The 18469-nt window shown below is 51.5% G+C and overlaps 2 protein-coding genes across 3 annotated transcripts in view; one reads left to right on the top strand and one right to left on the bottom strand.

Moving 5' to 3' along the window:
* Positions 1-5120, bottom strand: part of Vav1 (vav 1 guanine nucleotide exchange factor) — a 34743-nt gene extending 29623 nt beyond the window's left edge. The window contains exon 1 of the mRNA XM_013022842.1: positions 4819-5120. Within this exon, the coding sequence (XP_012878296.1) occupies positions 4819-5022 (204 nt within the window). The 5' untranslated portion in view covers positions 5023-5120. The remainder of the gene's footprint in view (positions 1-4818) is intronic.
* Positions 5121-13283: 8163 nt separating this feature from the next.
* Positions 13284-18469, top strand: part of Sh2d3a (SH2 domain containing 3A) — a 6373-nt gene continuing 1187 nt past the window's right edge. The window contains exons 1-8 of one of the 2 annotated variants that reach the window (XM_013022760.1): positions 13284-13320; positions 13445-13584; positions 14634-14983; positions 15281-15357; positions 16454-16941; positions 17050-17165; positions 17357-17531; positions 17618-17862. In XM_013022760.1, the coding sequence (XP_012878214.1) occupies positions 13513-13584; positions 14634-14983; positions 15281-15357; positions 16454-16941; positions 17050-17165; positions 17357-17531; positions 17618-17862 (1523 nt within the window). In that variant the 5' untranslated portion in view covers positions 13284-13320; positions 13445-13512. Of the gene's footprint in view, positions 13321-13444; positions 13585-14633; positions 14984-15280; positions 15358-16453; positions 16942-17049; positions 17166-17334; positions 17532-17617; positions 17863-18469 lie in introns of those variants that run through there. The other variant, XM_013022759.1, reaches the window with a different exon arrangement.

Here is an 18469-nt window from a genome sequence, read left to right as displayed (position 1 = left end):
TGGGCCTGGGCGCTGTCCCTCAGCTCTTCAGCTCAAGGCTAGCACTCTACCACTTGAGCCACAGCGCCACTTCCGGCTTTTTTTCTTTTTGCTTACGTGGTGCTGAGGAATCGAACCCAGGGCCTCATGCATGCAAGGCAAGCACTCTACCACTGAGCCACCTTCCCAGCCCCCAAAGGATTCTTATCTCTAATTAACTCCCCAAAAGCCAGAAGTAGAGCTGCAGCTCAAGTGGTAGAGTGCTAGCAGCACCCAAGCCTGAGTTCAATCCCCAGGACACACACACACACACACACACACACACACACACACGAAGTATGGAAAGGATGGCATTGTAAAAACAGAAATAGTCTTCTTCTCTGCTTATCCAGCATTTTATTTTCCTGGCCTCCTTTCTGTCTAGACTTCTGTGCTCTACAAAGATGAGAGGTAAACTTTTTTTTTGGTCAGTTATGGGGCTTGAACTCAGAGCCTGGGTGCTGTCCCTAAGCTTTTATGCCCACGGCTAGTGCTCTACCACTTGGGTCACAACTGGCTTTTTGGTGGTTCTTTGGAGATAAGAGTTTCATGGACTTTACTGCTTCGACTGGCTTCAAACCGTGATCCTCAGATCTCAGCCTCCTGAGTAGCTAGGATGACAGGCATGAGCCATTAACACTTGATTTAGAGGTAAAGTTTTGTTCTATATGCATATTTGCAAAAATAAATTGTCTCATTTCCCCCAAAAAATCATATGTGCTTGCTGGGTGCCAGTGGCTCACCCCTATAATCCTAGTTACTAAAGAGGCTTCTGAGGATCATAGATTAAAGCCAGCCCAAGTCCATGAGACTCTGATCTCTAATTAACCATCAAAAAGCCAGAAGTGGAGCTATGGTTGAAGTGGTAGAATGCCAACCTTGAATGAAAAACTCAGGGACAGCACCCAGCCAGGCCCTGAGTTCAAGCCCCAGGACTGGCGCACGTGCACGCGTGCACGCACACACACACACAATTGTACAGGCTACAATTTAATCTGACAGTACAGTGAGTTTGTGTCACAAGCATCATACAAACCTTTGTCTGTGTGACACCAGATCTCATGTGGGTACAAGGTCACTAGGCATGGCCCATGCTCAGCTTCTCTGTGGTCTTAGAGAACCACAATCTTTACCTAGAATTTCATTTATCAAAATATCATTTTGGCCAGTGGCTTACTCCTATAATCCTAGCTACTCAGGAGACTGAGATCTCAGGATTGCAGTTCAAAGCCAGCCTGGGCAGGAAAGTCCTTGAGATTCTTATTTCCAATTAACCAGAAAAAAAATCCAGAAATGGAGATGTGGTTCAAGTGGTACAGCACTAGCTTTGAGTGAAAAAGCTCAGGGACAACACCCAAGCCCTGAGTTCAAGCCTCAAGACAGAAGGGGGGGGAAGGAGAGAGAGAGTGCACAAGCTCAGGAGGGAGGGAGGGAGGGAGGAAGGGAGAAGAAACATCATTATGTAACACACGCCTGTAAATAAGTCATTTCTATGTGCTATGTTTGCATAAGAAAATTCTCTGGAGAATAGATATGTTGGCACATAAATTGAAGAAAAAAAAAAAACAGAACTGAGTACAGTGGCTCAAGCCTGTAGTCCTCGCTACTCTGGGAGGCAACGATTGACAGTTCAAAGCAGATAAGACAAAAAAGGTTCATGAGACTCTCCACCTTAAAAAAACGCTGGCCACAGGCAGTACCTGCCTGTCTTCAGGCTGAGATGGGAAGCATACACAGGGGGATCACAGTCCAGGCTCGCCGAGACACTACACAGCAAGACAATCTAAACAATAACCAGAGATAAAATGGCAGGATGGTTCAAGTAGTAGACTCCTGTCTAGCAAGTGTGAGTCTCTGAATTCAAGCCACAGTACAAGAAAGGAGAGACAGAGAGAGTGTCAGGCAAAAAGAGAGGGAGAAAGGAAGGCAGAGTGGGAGGGAGGGAAGGTAAGACTGTGAGGACATTTGATTTCAACCCTTAATCCTCCTGATCTCTGCCTTTCAAAGGATCACAGCTATGAGCTGCTAACACCCAGCCAACACCGTCCTTTGTACCCATGTTTCACATATGGGGAAACTGAGGCTAAGGAGAGACAAAGCCAGGAGGTGGCAGTTCCCCAACTTTAAGTCACTGAATCCCCAACCCACCTCCCACACCTTCTTCCCTGGCAGAACCCAGGACCCTACGCATGCAAGGCAAGTGCTCTGTCATTGAACTACAATCCAGCCAATTAACACACACACACACACACACACACACACACACACACACACACACACATACCAAGAAAGAGGGGGCCTGGGGTACATGGAAATGATTGGATGTGTAGGTAGAATGATGGTGGATGAATGATGGAGGGAGGAAGGAAAGAAGGGTGGGTAGGTGAGTGATGATGGATGGATGGATGGATGAATGGATGATGAACAGATAAGTGAGTGGATGGATGGGTAGGTGATGGATGAATGGATGGATGATGGATGGGTGGGTGAATGGTGAATAATGGCTGGATGAGTGTATGGTGAATGGATGTTTGAATGGATGATGGATGGATGAACTGATGATGGATGGGTAGTGGATTTTTGTTGGTAGATGGATGGATGGGTAGATAGATGGATGTGTGGATGGACGGGTGGGTGGGTGGATGATGGATGGATGGGTGAATGGTGGATGATGGGTGGATAAGTGGATGGAATGGATGTGTGAGTAGATGATGGTAGAGTAGATGATAGATATTGGTGGATGGGTGGATGGGTGGATAGATGGATGGATCAGTGGATGGATGGGTGGGTGGATGGGTGGATGGATGGATAGATGGATGGATAGGTGGGTGGATGGATGGGTAGGTGGATGGATGGATGGATGGGTGGATGGGTGGGTGGATGGTGGGTGGATGGATGGGTGGTGGATGGATGCATAGATATGTTATTTCCAGGTCCAGCTCCTCTAAGCCACTGGACCCCTAGCCCACCTCCCTTGCTGTTTTTTTTTCTGTACTGTTATTTCCTGCCTCCTCTTTCTCCTAAGAGGAAGAAGACTCTGGAGAGGAAATGATAGGGGCGTGAGAGAGTTCTAATTCCGACTGGCCTCCCTGTGGCCCCTCCCCAGGCTCTATACATTGCCACTAGGTACTGGGCACAGGACAGGCCTTCCAAGGGACAGGAAACCTACTAACTCTTCAAAACCCAGTGTAACTATGTCCTCTTGAAGGACTCTACACAATGTCTTGCCCTCTGTCCCAGACCACACAGGCTTGAAGTATATTATTCTGTCTCCTTGATTTCAGGCATATTTGGAGGGCCAGGCTGGGTCCCCAGTGGGACATGGCACGGGGAGGGTCCTGGGGGCTGTCATGGAGAAGAGCTGCCCTGCGAGGGATAAATACCAGGACTGTTTGCCCTTTCTAAAGTCAGCTCTGGCTAAGACCCACACGGAGAGGGGCAGGGAAGTTCACCCTTAAGTCTATCTGCTGTCTCACTCACTGCTATAGAAGCAACACAGGGCATATTGAATGCAGGGGCCTAGCAAGTCCTGCCAGACTTCCTCATGCCTGGAAGCCACCCCAGGATCAAGCAAATGTAGGCAAATTTCAGATGGCCTGTCACCAGAGGGAGGGGGGTCATGGCGGATGAGAGGAGGGCTCAGGCCTCACTCTTCCTTTCCAGAAGCCTTCCAGGGCTGGGTGGGGAGGCCCTGGCACGGAGGAAGTAGAGGAGAAAGAAAGAACAGCCATCTTCTCACCATGGGGGCCTCTCACCTCCAGAAGTGCCCCCCTAGGGACCCCAGGGCCCCCTTCCTTCTCCAGCCCAACATGGCCCACTATGCTGGCTCCAGGGGGCAAGATGGCCACAGGAATCTGAAGGCCAGATGTCCCTTAGCCCCCCCCTTCCCCTGGGGAATAGCTGTGTCCCCTCAGACCCCCGGGACATGGGAAGCAACGCCAGCCTGGCTATATCGGCTCAGACGCACTGGGGAGGCTACAGAAGATCCCACAACCTAGACGTGTCCCTCCGCCCCCCTCCCCCACCGAGTTCAAATGGGAGATTTGAATTCACTTCCTGAGCTGCTGGGGGGCCCCAGCCAGACCGTCCCCCCCCCTCCACTCAGGTGTCCTCGCCCACACCCCAGCAGAGCAACTGCCATTCCCCTAGGCCTCAGAGCCCCACAATGACTTCAGAACACAGGACCAGGCTAGGCTTCAAAATACACCCCAAGTGGGTATAGAGGGGAAGGTGGGAGGGGGCATTCGCAGCCCCCCCATGGGTGCCACCCAGCCCAGGCCCCAGCAGGAAGCCAAGGGGAAGGAAGGCAGGCGGACAGGGAAGGAAGGGGCCCCCAGGGGCCCCAGAGGAGGCGCCACATGTGGGGGAGAACTTGCTGGAGGCCCCTCTCCCACTCCAGCATGGGGGGGCGGGCGGTGGTCAAAGAAGCCAAACCCCTCAAATCTCCCTGTGAGCACCCAGAGCCCTGCCTGCAGCACCCCCCCCCGAATTTCCCAGGACAGAGTTCTCCTGGGGACGGAGTGATGATAGCCCTTCTGCTTGCTTAGACAGAGTACATGAACCAGTTTTGGGGGGGAGCTCTGTTACTTGGGGACAGGGGGGAGACATCGGAGGATGACCTCAACCTCTGGGTCAGCCCCCACCCCCCCGGGCGTTGGAGGCAGGCCTCCCTCACCCCTGTGTGGCCGTTTTAAAGTGGTGGCGCCCATGGCTTCCTCTCAGCTCCATTCCTCCCCTTGGCCCCCCTCCCGTGTCCTCCCCACTGCCCCCCACCCCCCCAGCCCCTTCCTCGGGGCTCACCTGGGACATCTGGGGGCGCAGGTTGACCTCGCGCAGGTTGATGGCGTGGGGCTTCAGGTTGTTCAACAGCTGGCACAAGAGGACCCCATCGCGCAGGGCCTGGGCCAGCTCGCACACCTGGGCCCCCTCCCAGGTCACCCGATGGCTGGGGGGCAGCACCCGGCACTGGATGAGCCAGTGGGCACACTGACGCCACAACTCCATGCCTGAGTCCTGGTCCAGGCTGCCCAGCGCCCTCCTGGCAGTTTCCTTGCTGCTGCTGCTGCTGCTGCTCTCTGCGTCGACAGCCAGACTAGGCCACCACTTCCTCCTCAGCGCCTGTAGCTGTGGCCCGCAGCGGGTGGAAGGGGAGGAGCTGAGGGGTAAGAGGGGGCACCTGCAGCAGCCCGCCCCACGCACCCCAACTCGGGTCTGAGCACCCAGGAGCACAGGGCTGCAAGGCCACGGGCCTGGTGGACGGCCAGGGCGGCTCCTGAGCCATCCACCCACTGGGCGCCGACTGTTGGGAGCCTGCACCCAGCCTACTCCATCCTTCTCCAGCTTGCACCAGCGCGTGGATCTCTGCCCGCTTCCCCTGACTCTGAACTTGCTCTCAGACGGTCTATCCTCCCGGCAGCTCCCAGAGGGCGCCCCGGAGCACCCTGCTCTCTTCCCATCCTTCCTTCAGCCTTCCGTGGGAAAAAAAAAAATCCTCTCCGAGACTCTCATGTCCTGCCCCATTCCCTTTCCTAGCTTCCCTTCTCCCTTCCTCCTGCCATTCACTCCGCTTCAGCCACAGGGCCTCACCCATGTACTCAAGTGGGCCCCAGGACCTTTGCACGGATTGTGTCGTCCACCATAAGCAGCTTCATAGCTAGGTAGAACCCTTACCTCTTCTATGTCTTTGCCTTTCCTGGATCCTCCCAATCCCCTCTTCCATTTTCACTCACATCCTCGTTTTCCCAATTCATAGCGCCATGTTCACTTCCTGAAACTAAACTCCGTTTTCTTACAAACCTGATATATTTTGTGTATGGTGTCTGTACCAGTCCTGGGGCTTGAACTAAGGGCCTGGGCACCATCCATAAGCTTCTTTTGGCTGAGCCAGAGTTCTACTTCTGGGTTTGTTTTTATTTTGAGGGGAGGAGGGGTAATTGTATTGGAGATAGGAGTCTCACAGATTTCCCTTCCCCAGACTGGCTTCAAACTGTGATACTCAGATCTCAGCCCCCTGAGTAGCTGGGATTACAGGTGTGAACCACCAGCCCCCAGCAAACCTGATATTTAATATACAGCTGGCCTTCCTAACACAGTCTGCATAGTTGGATTCAATCAACACACAGGAAAAAATGCAAAGATATAAATAATTGTACTGAGGAGGTGCAAACTTTTTTTTGCTATTCCACAAATACAATGTAACAGCTATTTACACAATACTGATGATGTACTAGTGGGTCATGAATACTCACCAATGACTTAAAATCTACCAGGAAAAGTCGGGCACTGATGGCTCACGCCTGTAACCCCAGATATGGAGGCTGAGATCTGTGGATCACAGTTCCAGGCCAGCCCAGGCAGGAGAGTCCATGAGACTCTTCCCTCCAATAAACCACCAGAAAACTGGAAGTGGTGCTGTGGCTCAAAGTGGTAGTAGTAGCCTTGAGCAAAAGAGCTCAGGGACAGCACCCAGGCCCTGAGTTCATGCCCCTCAACTGGGAAAAAAAAATCTACGAGGAGCAGTCTATAGATTCTATACAACTTGAACTCTATTTTGCACCTGGGACTTGATCATCAGGGATTTGGGGATCCTTGGGGGTCCTGGAACCAACCCCACTTTAGGGGATGTTCTTCTTCTTGTCTGCTTAGGGACTTCTCTTTCATTTTCTGCTGATCATTCCCCACCCAATGTCCAACACATTCACATGTCACATAAATATTTATTGAATGAATAAATAAATGTTGGGAAGCAAATAAATGTTGGAAAGCTCCTCCTTTTGTCTGGCTATATCCCAAGTCTTTCTTCCATGGCCACTCCCCAAACTCAAGCCTTATCTTCCTTTCCTTCTAGATTCTCCATGCCAGAGTGTCCTTCATTCATTACCAAGCAAACATGCTCGGCTATGCCAGTCAAAGTTGCCTTCTCTGCCCCACCCCCAGACTTTCAGGTCTACTAGGATCCAGTTTGTCAGTTTTCTTAATTTTGTGGCCACCAGAAGGCAACAAAGCCCTGTGCTGGAAAGGCCTGAGCCTGGTTCAAATTGAGGAAGGGGGGAGAGTTTGTACGCAAACGTTGATCAAACTTCCATGGCTTTCTATGCATGGTTTTCCTCATCTGTAAAATGGGTAACTGTGTGTGTGTGTGTGTGTGTATGTGCTGCTCCTGAGACTTGAACTCAGGGCCTGGGTGCTGTCCCTTTGCTCTCTCACTCAAGACTGGTATTCTGCCGTTTGAGCCACAGCTCCATCGTGTCCCTAGGGGTGTGGGGGGCTGCCATGCTTCCCTTCCCCGTCCTCCCCCTTCTTCCCCCCCACCCCAAAGCCTGCGGCCCAACAGAGGTTCCTTTCTGGGAAGCGCAGGGGACGGGGCGTCAGGAAGCACACCCCTGCACACACACACACACCCTCTACGTCAGGGCTGCCACCATCCAGGGCGCCCAGCCCCCACCCGGAACCCCCAAGGGGCGGAGAGACGCACCCCACTCCGCACCCGCACCCCAAGGGGCCACAGGAACTTTGGGCCAGCCGTGATTGGAAGGCCCGGCTGCTAAGTTGCAATTCTATTCTAGTTTCCATAAGGGCGGGGGAGATGCCGAGTGGGCGTGGCCAGCCCGAGGAGGGCGTGGCTGAGATCGGAAGGGCGTGGCCGAGATCGGAAGGGCGTGGCCATGAAGAGGAAAGAACTCACTGTCGGAGTTCCCAAAGGAGGCTGGGTGTTTGGTGCGTCGGAAGGGGGCGTGGCTAGAGGGTCATAAACGTTCTGCGGGGCGTGGCGAGCGGGAAAGAACCCTTCTGCGGGGGCGGGGCAAGAGTGAGTGGCAGGGCGAAGGTCTGGGAGGTTTCTATTGGAGGTGGTGTCTGGTGGGCGTGGCCATGGGGCGTGGCCGGGTGCCCGGGCTCGGGTTCCCCCTAGGTGAGGCTTGGCTGGCTGCGGCTGCTGGCAAGGTGGGTCCGCGAGTCTCAGATCCTCAAGTCTGTGCCTGCTTCCCGCCTCGTTCGAGCCCCGCAGGTGCGGCTCAGGTGAGTTGGAGGGTCTTGAGGGGATCTAGGGCTTGGGCTGAAGCCACGGGCTTGCACCAGGCACCTGCGCGTCCACGGAGGTAGAAGAGAGACATCACGCGTGTCGTTGGACCTGGGCACACCTGGGCGCGTTCCTCCAAGGTGTGCTTCCTGGGCAACACGGAAACCCTTTTTGCCTGAAAGATCGCGAATCAGATCGCGCCCCTCCCTCGTTTATAACGCTCGCTGGGCTCCTATTTCCTTGCAATGGATTAAAATTCTGGGTGCGCCAGTTTCTGGGCGGCCCCTCCGCTGCCAGCCTCCCTGACCTTCACTCTTACATAAAACGTAAAAAGCAAGCCCCTGTGTGACCACTGGGCCTTGGCACGTGCTGTACCTCCAGCCCACTCCGAGGCCCCCAATCTTTGCAACACCTCCTCCTTCGACGCACTGAAGTCGCAGCATCGGCTCACCATCTTCTGGAAGGAGCCTTGAGACTTTGTTATTTTAAACAACTGGTAGCCTTTAGTCTTTTTTTTTTTTAATCACATCTTCCCATTCTGTCACTTGCATTGATTAGTAAGAAATTCCATTCTTTCTGCACGGAGTGTGAGGTTTTGGTAGCACTGGGGGGCGGGGGGGAAGGGGGGCTGGGTCTCTGCATCTCTCAGATTTACACCGGACAAGCACAAATATAAACCATCCACCGAGCTCCATCTGTGTCCTTGTGGTGTGTGTGTGTGTGTGCCAGTGGCTGCCCACCTGTAGAAGGTGAACCTGAGTGTAAATAACCCCCTTCTTCTTTTACCCAAGTTTGGCTGCACCCTCGTCCCTTTCCTCGTTTTAGTCTTTTCTCCCCTACCCAGATAAGTCATCCCGAAGCATGCGGAGGTAGATGGATGGCGTAGTGGGCCTTTGACTTGCCCCTCCCTCCTGCTCCCCAAACTAACCAGAGCCCGGCCATGATTCACCTCCACCCCCACTAACCGGGGACCAGAGACACTGGGACATTGGAAGGCTGAGTATGCAGGGCCCTGCCCAGCTGGCAAACAGGAAGTGCGCTGGTATTCCGAACACACCTGCCTTCAGGTATGCAGTGCCTGGAGCCAGCTCCCTGCCCAGCCACCAGAGCTGATCTGGAAACTTCCTGCCCTTTCTGACTCAGGAGGCTGGAATCCAGGTGGCTGTTTACCCACAGACCTCTCCACATTTTTAAAGACCTTGGAAGGGGAAGGGATATAGGGGGGTGGGGGAGGGTGAATGGGGAAAGGACAAGGAGATGACTCTCTTGCCCTCTATCCAGGGTGTGTTCCCTATCATTCATTGGAGACACATTGGCACCAAGGCCTGAAAGCAATCAGGGATCCACTCAGGAGTCTGCCACCTACATCTGACCATCATAAAAACACAACGGAGCTGGACACCAGTGGGTCACACCTGTAATCCTAGCTACTCAGGAGGCTGAGATCCAAAGATCATGGTTTGAAGCCAGCTTGAACAGGAAAGTCCAGGAGACTCTTTTATCTCCAATTAACCAGGGGGAAAAGGTGACATTATATGCTAAAGCCACGCACAGTTTGGATTTTCACACACCAGGGGAATCCCTGCATGTACAGAGAGATAGCCAACAAGCTCAAGATTTTTATTTTGTGCCCATTTTGGGGTTTGAACTCATAGCCTGGACACTATCCCTTAGCATTTTCACTCACGGCTGGTTTTCTACCATTTGAGCCACAGTCCCACTACTGGCTTTTGGGTTGTTAATTGGAAATAAGAGTCTCACAGACTTAACTGCCTGGGCTGGCTTCAAATGTCCATCCTCAAATCTCAGCTTCCTGTGTAGCTGGGATTACAAGCGTGAGCCACCAGTGCCTGGCTTAAACTGAGGATGTTTGCAAGTTCAATTCCCCCTACCAGGAATGTTTCCAGCTTCAGAGACCTGCCTCCCCGTCTGCTTGCCCTGCCAAACAAGTCACTCCATCCACCTAACCTCCATTGCTCACATCCCTAGGTTAGCTACGACACAGGCATCATCAGGTCTACTTAATCCTTTTCCCACTCATAAATGTCCCCACATATTATCCCACAAGGCAGGGGCTCCCCTATGCTCTGCTCCCTGCTTAAAACTCCCCGGGGGTGTGGGGAGGAACCCAGAACTCTGGCACTAACAAGTCATGTTAGTGACTACAGATGTGGCTCAGTGTGCAGCTCACTAGCCTGAGCTGCACAAGGCTCTGGGTTCAAGCCCTAGTGGTTTTGTGCATCTGAGTTGCATGCAACAGGGCGCCAGGAGGGGGCGTCAGTTTGTTTTGTCAGTGCGGCCAGCTGTGCTGCCTGTGAATGAGATGCGTCCTTTATGCAAGAGTCAAAGATGATCACCACTTGCAGGAAGTCACTGTGGCTCTAAATTAAATAAATGACTCTCAGGGAAACTTTTTTTTTTAATAGTGTATATTATTGTTAGCCTCAGACTTAGATTCTCTTCGCTCTGCCTCCTGATGGCTAGGATTACAGGCATGAATAGCCACATCCCACGCTATTTTATATATATCTTAAGATACAGTTTCATTGCTATTGTTAAGAGTACTATACAGGAAATGGTGCCGTGGCTCAAGTGGTAGAGCACTTGCCTTGAGCTGAAGAGCTCAGGGACAGCGCCCAGGCCCAGAGTTCAAGCCCCACAACCAACCAAAAAAAAAAAAAGTGTTATACAGAGGGGGGTTACTGTTTCATAAGTCAGGAAATGCATGTCTTTCCTTTTTGGACATTGTCATCCCTTCCTTAGCTTTCCCCCAATTTCCCTCTCCTCTCCCTGCCCACAAGTTGCACAATTCATTTTCTACATTGTGTCTATTGTATAGCATGATTGCATTTGTTCACCCTTCTTCCTTCCCTTTCTCCCCGCTTGCTCCCCCAGAAAAAGAAAAAGCACATGCAAACAATTCTCCCCACACACACACACACATACACACAAACCAACAACAACATAAATAACCTGTTTCTATTTCCTGGAATTGGTTTTGATAAATAGTATTTTACAACTTCAGAGGAGTTACGCCTTTGTATTCCTTCTCAACTGGTATCCTCCTGTATCTGACTGTGTGTGAATGCATTGAGTTCTGTATAACTTATCATGCCCAGTTATAAGGGAAAACAAGCATCATTGGTCTCTCTGAGCTTCGCTTACCTCACTTAACAGGATTTGTTCTAGGTCCATCCATTTCCCTGCAAATGACATCATAGTATTCTTTCTAGTGGATTAGTAAAATTCCATTGTGTATAGATACCACATGTTATGGATCCGCTCATCTATTGTGGGGTATCTGGGCTGTTCCCATGACTTGGATATTGTCAATAGTACAGCAATGAACATGGATGTGCAGGTGTCTTCACAGTATTCTGACTTGTAATGTCCTGGGTAGATGCCCAGGAGTGGAATGGCTGGATCTAGGGAAGTTCTATGTTTAGTTTTTTTGAGGAACCTCCAAACAGCCTTCCAGAGTGGTTGTACTAGTTTGCATTTCCACCAACAGTGCACTAGGGCTCCATTTTCACCACATCCCCAACAGCATTTGTTGTTGCTTGTATTCTTTGTTTTTTTTGATTTTTTGTTTTTTGGTCCAGTTGTGGGGCCTGAAATCTGGGCCTGGCCACTGTCCCTCAGCTCTTCAGCTCAAGGCTAGCGCTCTACCACTTGAGCCACAGCGCCACTTCCGGCTTTTTTCATTTTGCTTATGTGGTGCTGAGGAATCAAACCCAGGGCCTCATGCATGCAAGGCAAGCACTCTACCACTGAGCCACCTTCCCAGCCCATGTTGCTTGTATTCTTGATGGCTTATATGCATTCATTTTTTTAATGCATATGTCTCATTATATGACCAAAAACCTCATATATTTCATACATAAAATTGCACATAATAAAGATTTATACTTATTATAAACATGTAATTACATGTTATAAATATTGTCACATGTCTATATATTGTTATATAATAACATGTAGTATATAGTATAACATGGTATCTAAGACAGATATATTTACTGTAATAAGCATACAATAAAATATTGACTTTAGCCTGGTGCCCCTGGTGCCTATAATCCTAGCTGCTCTAAGAGGCTGAGATTTGAGGATCATGATTCAAAACCAGCCCAGACAGAAAAGTCTGTGAATTCTTTTTTTTTCTTTTCTTTTCTTTTTTTATTGTGAACATACTGTACAGAGGGGTAGTCTGTGAATTCTTATCTCCAATTAACCAGCAAAAAGCCAGAAGTGGTGCTGTGGCTCAAAAGTAGAGCACCAGCCTTGAGTAAAAAAGCTCAGGTAAACTCAGGCACCTATGGCTCATGCATGTGAACCTAGCTACTTAGGAGGCTGAGATCTGAGGATCACAGTTTGAAGCCAGCTGGGGTAGGAAAGTCCTTGAGACTCTTAACTCCAAAGAAGTACTCAGAAAAAGTCAGAAATGGTGCTGTGGCTCAAGTGGTAGAGTGCTAGCCTTGAGTAAAAGAAGCTCAAGGACAGTGCCCAAGCCCTGAGTTTAAACCACAGTACAGAGTTTATTTCTATATATCTATATCTATCTATATCTATATCTTTATACAGATATATATCTCTTTATACAGTTTAACCAGTACAGGTTTTATATATTTATATTTAAATATATTTTATTTTTATTTTATATTTTATTTTTAAATACATTTTTATTTATTATTATTATTATTAATATTATATTTATAAATATATTTATATATAACTATTTTACATAATATAAAATGTTTTATAAACCAATTTATTTACAAATAGAATATATAAAATTTGATTCTCTTTATACAACACAAATAATTTTATTTTTATAAACATTTATTTATAAACAAATGTATTACTTTTTTGTAGGTAAGAACATGTATTCCAGGGTTGAATGTAGCTCAGTGGTATAGTACATGCTTAGCATGCATGAGGCCTTCAATTTGGTCCCCAGCATGAAAAAAATATATGTAGTATATAGTTAATATTTAAATGTAGTATTGTAGGTGTTATACATAATATACAAAAACTGTATTTACATGGTTGGAAGACCTGGGAATGAATAACTTGTTCAATTTAGAATGGATATTATACATTACCTTATATGGTATGGTTTGATTACTGGTACTGGGCCTTGAATTCCGGTCTCAGCTGGTCCTCTACCACCTGACCCAAGCCTTTTAACATGGCTTTTTGGTGGTTAATTGCAGATGGAGTCACACCAACTTTTCTGCCTGGACTGGCTTCAAATCTCAGTTCTCTGGATCTCAGCCTCCTGATTAGTAAGGATTACAGGCCTGAGCCACTGAAGAGGGGGAGGTGGGGGGAGGACGGGAGGGGGGAGTGAGAGGGGAGAGTCCCTATTCCAGCTGCTTGCACACAAAGCTTCATTATTCCCATTTGCAGCTGTGAAAGACTGAGGCTTGCTGGAGGCGCTCAGAGCTCAGCCCTGGCCCCCCGCCCCCCAGACCTTCATGCAGGTGCCTCAGGATGGAGAAGAAGACCTCGCCTGCCAGCCCTGGTACCATGGCCCCCTCTCCCGCCAGGTACCTCCCTCTGCAGGGCTTGAACACTACCTAGTGGAGGGCTGCCAGCCCTGGCCTGAGGACTCCTAAGCACTGGGTGAAGGACTTAGGGCGAAAGTCAGCTGGGACAGGTGGCTGGGCAGGGACTGGGGACTGTCTTCAAGTCTGACTGTATGCTGTCATACTGCCAGATTATCACTGCTGAGGGTGTGGATGGATATTAGATGCCCCTTCCCCATGACCTCCTTGACTCTGCCTGTCCCCTCTCTCCCTGCTCTCTACCTCTCTCTACCTCTCCTGCTCTCTCTCTCAATTTAATGCCTCTATTCAGACTGAACTCAGGCACGCATTCTCAGGAGTTATGCCCCTAGCCCTTTTGTGTGTTTTCAATTAGGCTTTTTTTTTGGGGGGGGCAGAGTGCACTGGGCCAGCCTCAGACCACAAGCCTCCTGCCAATGCCCCTGCCTAAGCAGGATTACAGGCCTGATCCAGTATGTTTGGCTTATTCATTGGGATGAGTTCTCCATAACTTTTTGCCCAGGACTGGCCTTCAACTGTGACCTTTCCAATTTATATACTCTGAAGTGGCTGGGATTACAGGCATAACCTACCCTCCCCCCAAACACACACACACAGCCCAGTTGAGGGCTTTTTCTTGAAGCCATATTTGCACAACCAAGCTCTATGCATTACTTAAGAGTATAATTCCCATTGGTCAGCAGCTGCAATGGCTGGTAATCAACATATGAACATATCACTTGTTCATATCATGATCCAAAGTGGTTAGAGTTGGGGAAGTAGGAACTCAAAGTCCCCACTTCCCCTGGTGTTTGGGGTATCTCAATGATGTAGAACAAAGCCTGCCAGGATTATGTAACATATCACATGATGAGGCTATATTACACAGGATTCTGGGAAATGTAGTCCAGATACCAGCTGGCAAGCCAAAAAGGTGTGGTTTGGTGTGAAACTAACCAGTATTTGCCTCCACCAGAAATGTTTCACTGAGGGTGGCTATTTCTGGGTGATGGAGAGGTAAGTCGCCATTAATAGTTGTCTTCTATTCTCAGAAGGCTGAAGCTCTTCTTCTGGAGGATGGAGATTTCCTAGTTCGAGCCTCAAGGTCCCGTGCGGGCCACCCTGTGATTTCATGCCGTTGGCAGGGGTCTGCTCTTCATTTCGAAGTGCTCCGCGTGGCCCTGCGCCCCCGGCCAGGTCGGCCCGCTGCTCTCTTTCAGCTGGAAGATGAGAGATTTTCCTCCGTGTCTGCCCTGGTGTACAGCTACATGGCCAGTGGGCGTCCATTGTCCCAAGCCACAGGAGCCGTGGCCTCTAGGCCTGTGGCCCAGCCCAGCTGTCTGCGTCGCAGCTTTAGCGAGGATGCCCTTGTGGACAGCACAGGTGGAATCAAGCATCTCAGGTGTCTGGTCCCTCTGCTTTTCCCATACCACCAACCCCACCAGCCCAAATCACTTTTGGGGCACAGTGAAAGATGCTGATCTCTCCCTCTGAGATACCCACCGGAACCCTGCCTCCTTCCTTTGAGATCTGTGGTCACTATAATTGTCTTCACACATTGATTGCCAAGGGTAGATCCTTTGGTGGGTTGGAGCCACCGGCACAGAGTGACTACATGTGGGGTGTGCCAGGCATTGGTGGGATCTGCACTGCTCAGACTGGGATGACAGCTCTCACCCACCTATGTCCCCCCCCCCAGGACCAGGAAACGGAGCACCAGCCAGCCCACAGACTTGGAGCATTCAGGACGGTCAAAAGACCTTTCAGAGGGACCAGGTAAGGGTCTGCCATGGCTCCAAGATCCACTCTGCTACTCGCCACCTTGGTGATCTTGGGGGCAGGTGATTTAACCTTCTTAAGCTTCAGCTTCTTGCGCTGGAAAATGCAGACAGTAATGCTCTCAGTGTTGTCATGGTGACACACAGGTGTTTTCACAATGTGTGTTTCTGATTATTCCCAGAAGCCCAACATGTTCTATTCAGGACTGGGATCTCTAACAACTCCTAAACAACTCCACAGTCCTCCTAATTGTTGCTGGAATCTCCCAGGCTTGTGCCTGCCCCTGGGCCTTTGCACTTGCAATTCTTATTCATGCTCCAACCCTAGTCCTTCAAATCAATAGACAGACAGTGAGCCACAATAAATAAGTGAATAAATTATTCCAGGCACCAGTGGCTCAAACCTGTCATCTCAGCTACTCAAGAGGCTGAGATCTGAGGATCAAAGTTCAAAACCAGCCTGGGCAGGAAAGTGTGAGATTCTTTTTTTCTTTTGGATCCAGTCATGGGGCCTGAACTCTGGGCCTGGGCGCTGTCCTTCAGCTCTTCAGCTCAAGGCTAGTGCTCTAACAATTGAGCCACAGTGCCACTTCCGGCTTTTTTCTTTTTGCTTATGTGGTGCTGAGGAATCGAACCCAGGGCCTCATGCGTGCAAGGCAAGCGCTCTACCATTGAGCCACCTTCCCAGCCCAAGTGTGAGATTCTTATCTCCAATTAACCACCAAACAGTTGGGAGCTTTTGAGTTGTGGCTCAAGTGGTAGAGTGGTAGAGTGCTACCCTTGAGCAAAAAATGTTCAAGGACAGCTCTCTGGCCTTAAGTTCAAGCACCAGTACCTGCACAACAAATAAATAAATAAGTTATTGGGAATACACAAAACTACAGAAGTATGGAAGAAAGTTATTTTGAAACCACTATTAATTCTGTTGCTAAGTGTAACATGTTGTTGGTGAAAGTTTTAAGACTAAAAGCTTTGCTAAGATTTGGCTGGATGTGTCACTAAAGCAGGGTTCTCACAAGCTCTCCATGAGCCTCAATTGTCTTGGGAATATGCTCCCATCCCTCCCTGCTCTCCTGTTTGACCCCCCCCCCCAGGAGCCTCTACAGTGCCCGGATCTGCCCTGCTCCGGATAGGCAGTGACTCAGTGTTGCTGAAGACTCCAGCTCCCCTGGGAAAAATGGCTGACATTCTCAGGGGCTCAGATGGGCAGCTTCATGCCAAGGCACCAACCAAGCCCCTGCGGGCACCCTCCCTGGTGCTTGGTGAGGCCTCTGGACCCCCTCCAACATACTGTGAGCTGGTACCCCGAGTACCCCGTGCCCAAGGAGCATCCCCTGTCCACAGCTGCCCAGAGCCAGAGGCCCGTTGGTGGGAGGCAGAGGAGGAGGAGGAGAAAGAGGAGGACAGATGCTTCGTAAGGCCAAAGGCTGAGGTCTCTTTCTGCCCCCCTGACCACCCCTCCTGCCTGCTGGGCTGCCAGAATCGGCCCCTGGACCCCCAAATTCTGCACAAGCTCCGTGGTTTGTTCCTGGAGCACCATCCTGGGGGCACCGCCCTGCACCTGCTATTGGTGGACTGTCAGGTGAGCCACCTGCCAGGAACCCCCTACCCTACCCAAGCCTCCAGGTCAAGGGTGTGAAATCAGGGTGAGACCCAACCAATCCACCATTTACCTGATTGCCTCTGGAAGGCTGCAGGCCTCCTGGGAGTGACCAGGGAACAGCGAAGTGCCATGGGGGTGGCCTCGGGCCTGGAGCTGCTCATACTTCCCCATGGACATCGCCTGAGATTGGAATTGCTAGAGAGGTGAGCAGGTGTCCTGTGAGGGGCGGGGAGGGGGCGCGTCCCTGAATCCACAGGGTCTCCAAATATCTCCCTTTCCTTGCCCCGCACCCCCACCCAGGGAGAATGGGGTGGACCATGACCCTTACAGGCCCTCTCACCCTCGCATGACAAACGCCCCCACCGTCCCCAGACCCTTGCCCTCCCCTCTGCAGGCTGGAGGCGCTGGCGCTGGCCGGGGCGCTGGCGGTGCTGGGCTGCTCAGGGCCCCTGGAGGAGCGCGCGGCCGCCCTGCGGGGCCTGGTGGAGCTGGCGCTGGCGCTGCGGCCTGGGGCGGTGGGGGACCTGCTGGGGCTGGCGGCGGTCATGGGCGCCCTGCTCATGCCCCAGGTGCGTGGGGGACAATGCGGGAGGAGGAAGCCGGGGTGCGGGTGCCTGGTAGAAGGGAGGAGGCAGGCTGGTGTAACTTTCCCCAGGTGTCCCGGCTGGAGCGCACGTGGCGCCAGCTGCGTCGGAGCCACACGGAGGCTGCGCTGGCCTTCGAGCAGGAACTGAAGCCACTGATGCGTGCTCTGGATGAAGGCTCCGGTGAGGGACCGTCCCTGGCTTCACATCCACTGGAGCCCCACCTGAATCTCTATCCAGGCCTAGGCCACGCCCCGATCCTAAGCCCCTCCCCGCCTCGGGCCACGCCCAGATCCCAAGGCCCTCCCCATCGCAGGTCACGCCTATTTCTTATGACCCACCCCCTCCCCACCACAAGCCAGGGCCAGATCCCAGGATACCTCTTGACCGCAGGCCACGCCCAGTCCTAGGTTCCTCCCCTCACCACAGGCCCCGCCCAGATCCTAACTCCTCCCCTGTCCTGAACCTCCCCACATCCTGTGCCCCTCCCACCCTAAACCCTGCCCTAGTCCTACGCCCCTCCTCCTGCCCTAGGACACGCCCCTATTATAGCTCCTCCCCCTCAAAAGCCCCACCCATCCGTAACCACGCCCTTTTTATAAGTTCCGCCCAAATCTTAGGTTCCTCCCCTACTCTGGGCCTCACCCAGGTCACAGATCAGTTCTGGGCGGTGCCCAGGTCCTAGGCCCCACTCGCACCCAGGCTCCGCCTCTTCGCTGAGCCCCGCCCCCTGCCCCCTCCCCCGGGGTCTTATCTTATTAGGCCTCGCCTCCAGCACACCGGGAAGGCAAAGTTCAGTCTTTGTCCCCCACACCATCTCCGGGACTCAGCCCTAAGAGGCGTCCATTTCCAGATAGCCCCGCCCCCACAGGGGCCTCCACGCTAGGCTATTAGCCCCGCCCACTCCGCCAAACCACGCCCCC

The sequence above is a fragment of the Dipodomys ordii genome, unplaced genomic scaffold (genome assembly GCF_000151885.1).
Source record: "Dipodomys ordii isolate 6190 unplaced genomic scaffold, Dord_2.0 Scaffold64, whole genome shotgun sequence".
NCBI classification, from domain to species: Eukaryota; Metazoa; Chordata; class Mammalia; order Rodentia; family Heteromyidae; genus Dipodomys; species Dipodomys ordii.
This window is presented reverse-complemented; position numbering and strand designations above follow the sequence as displayed.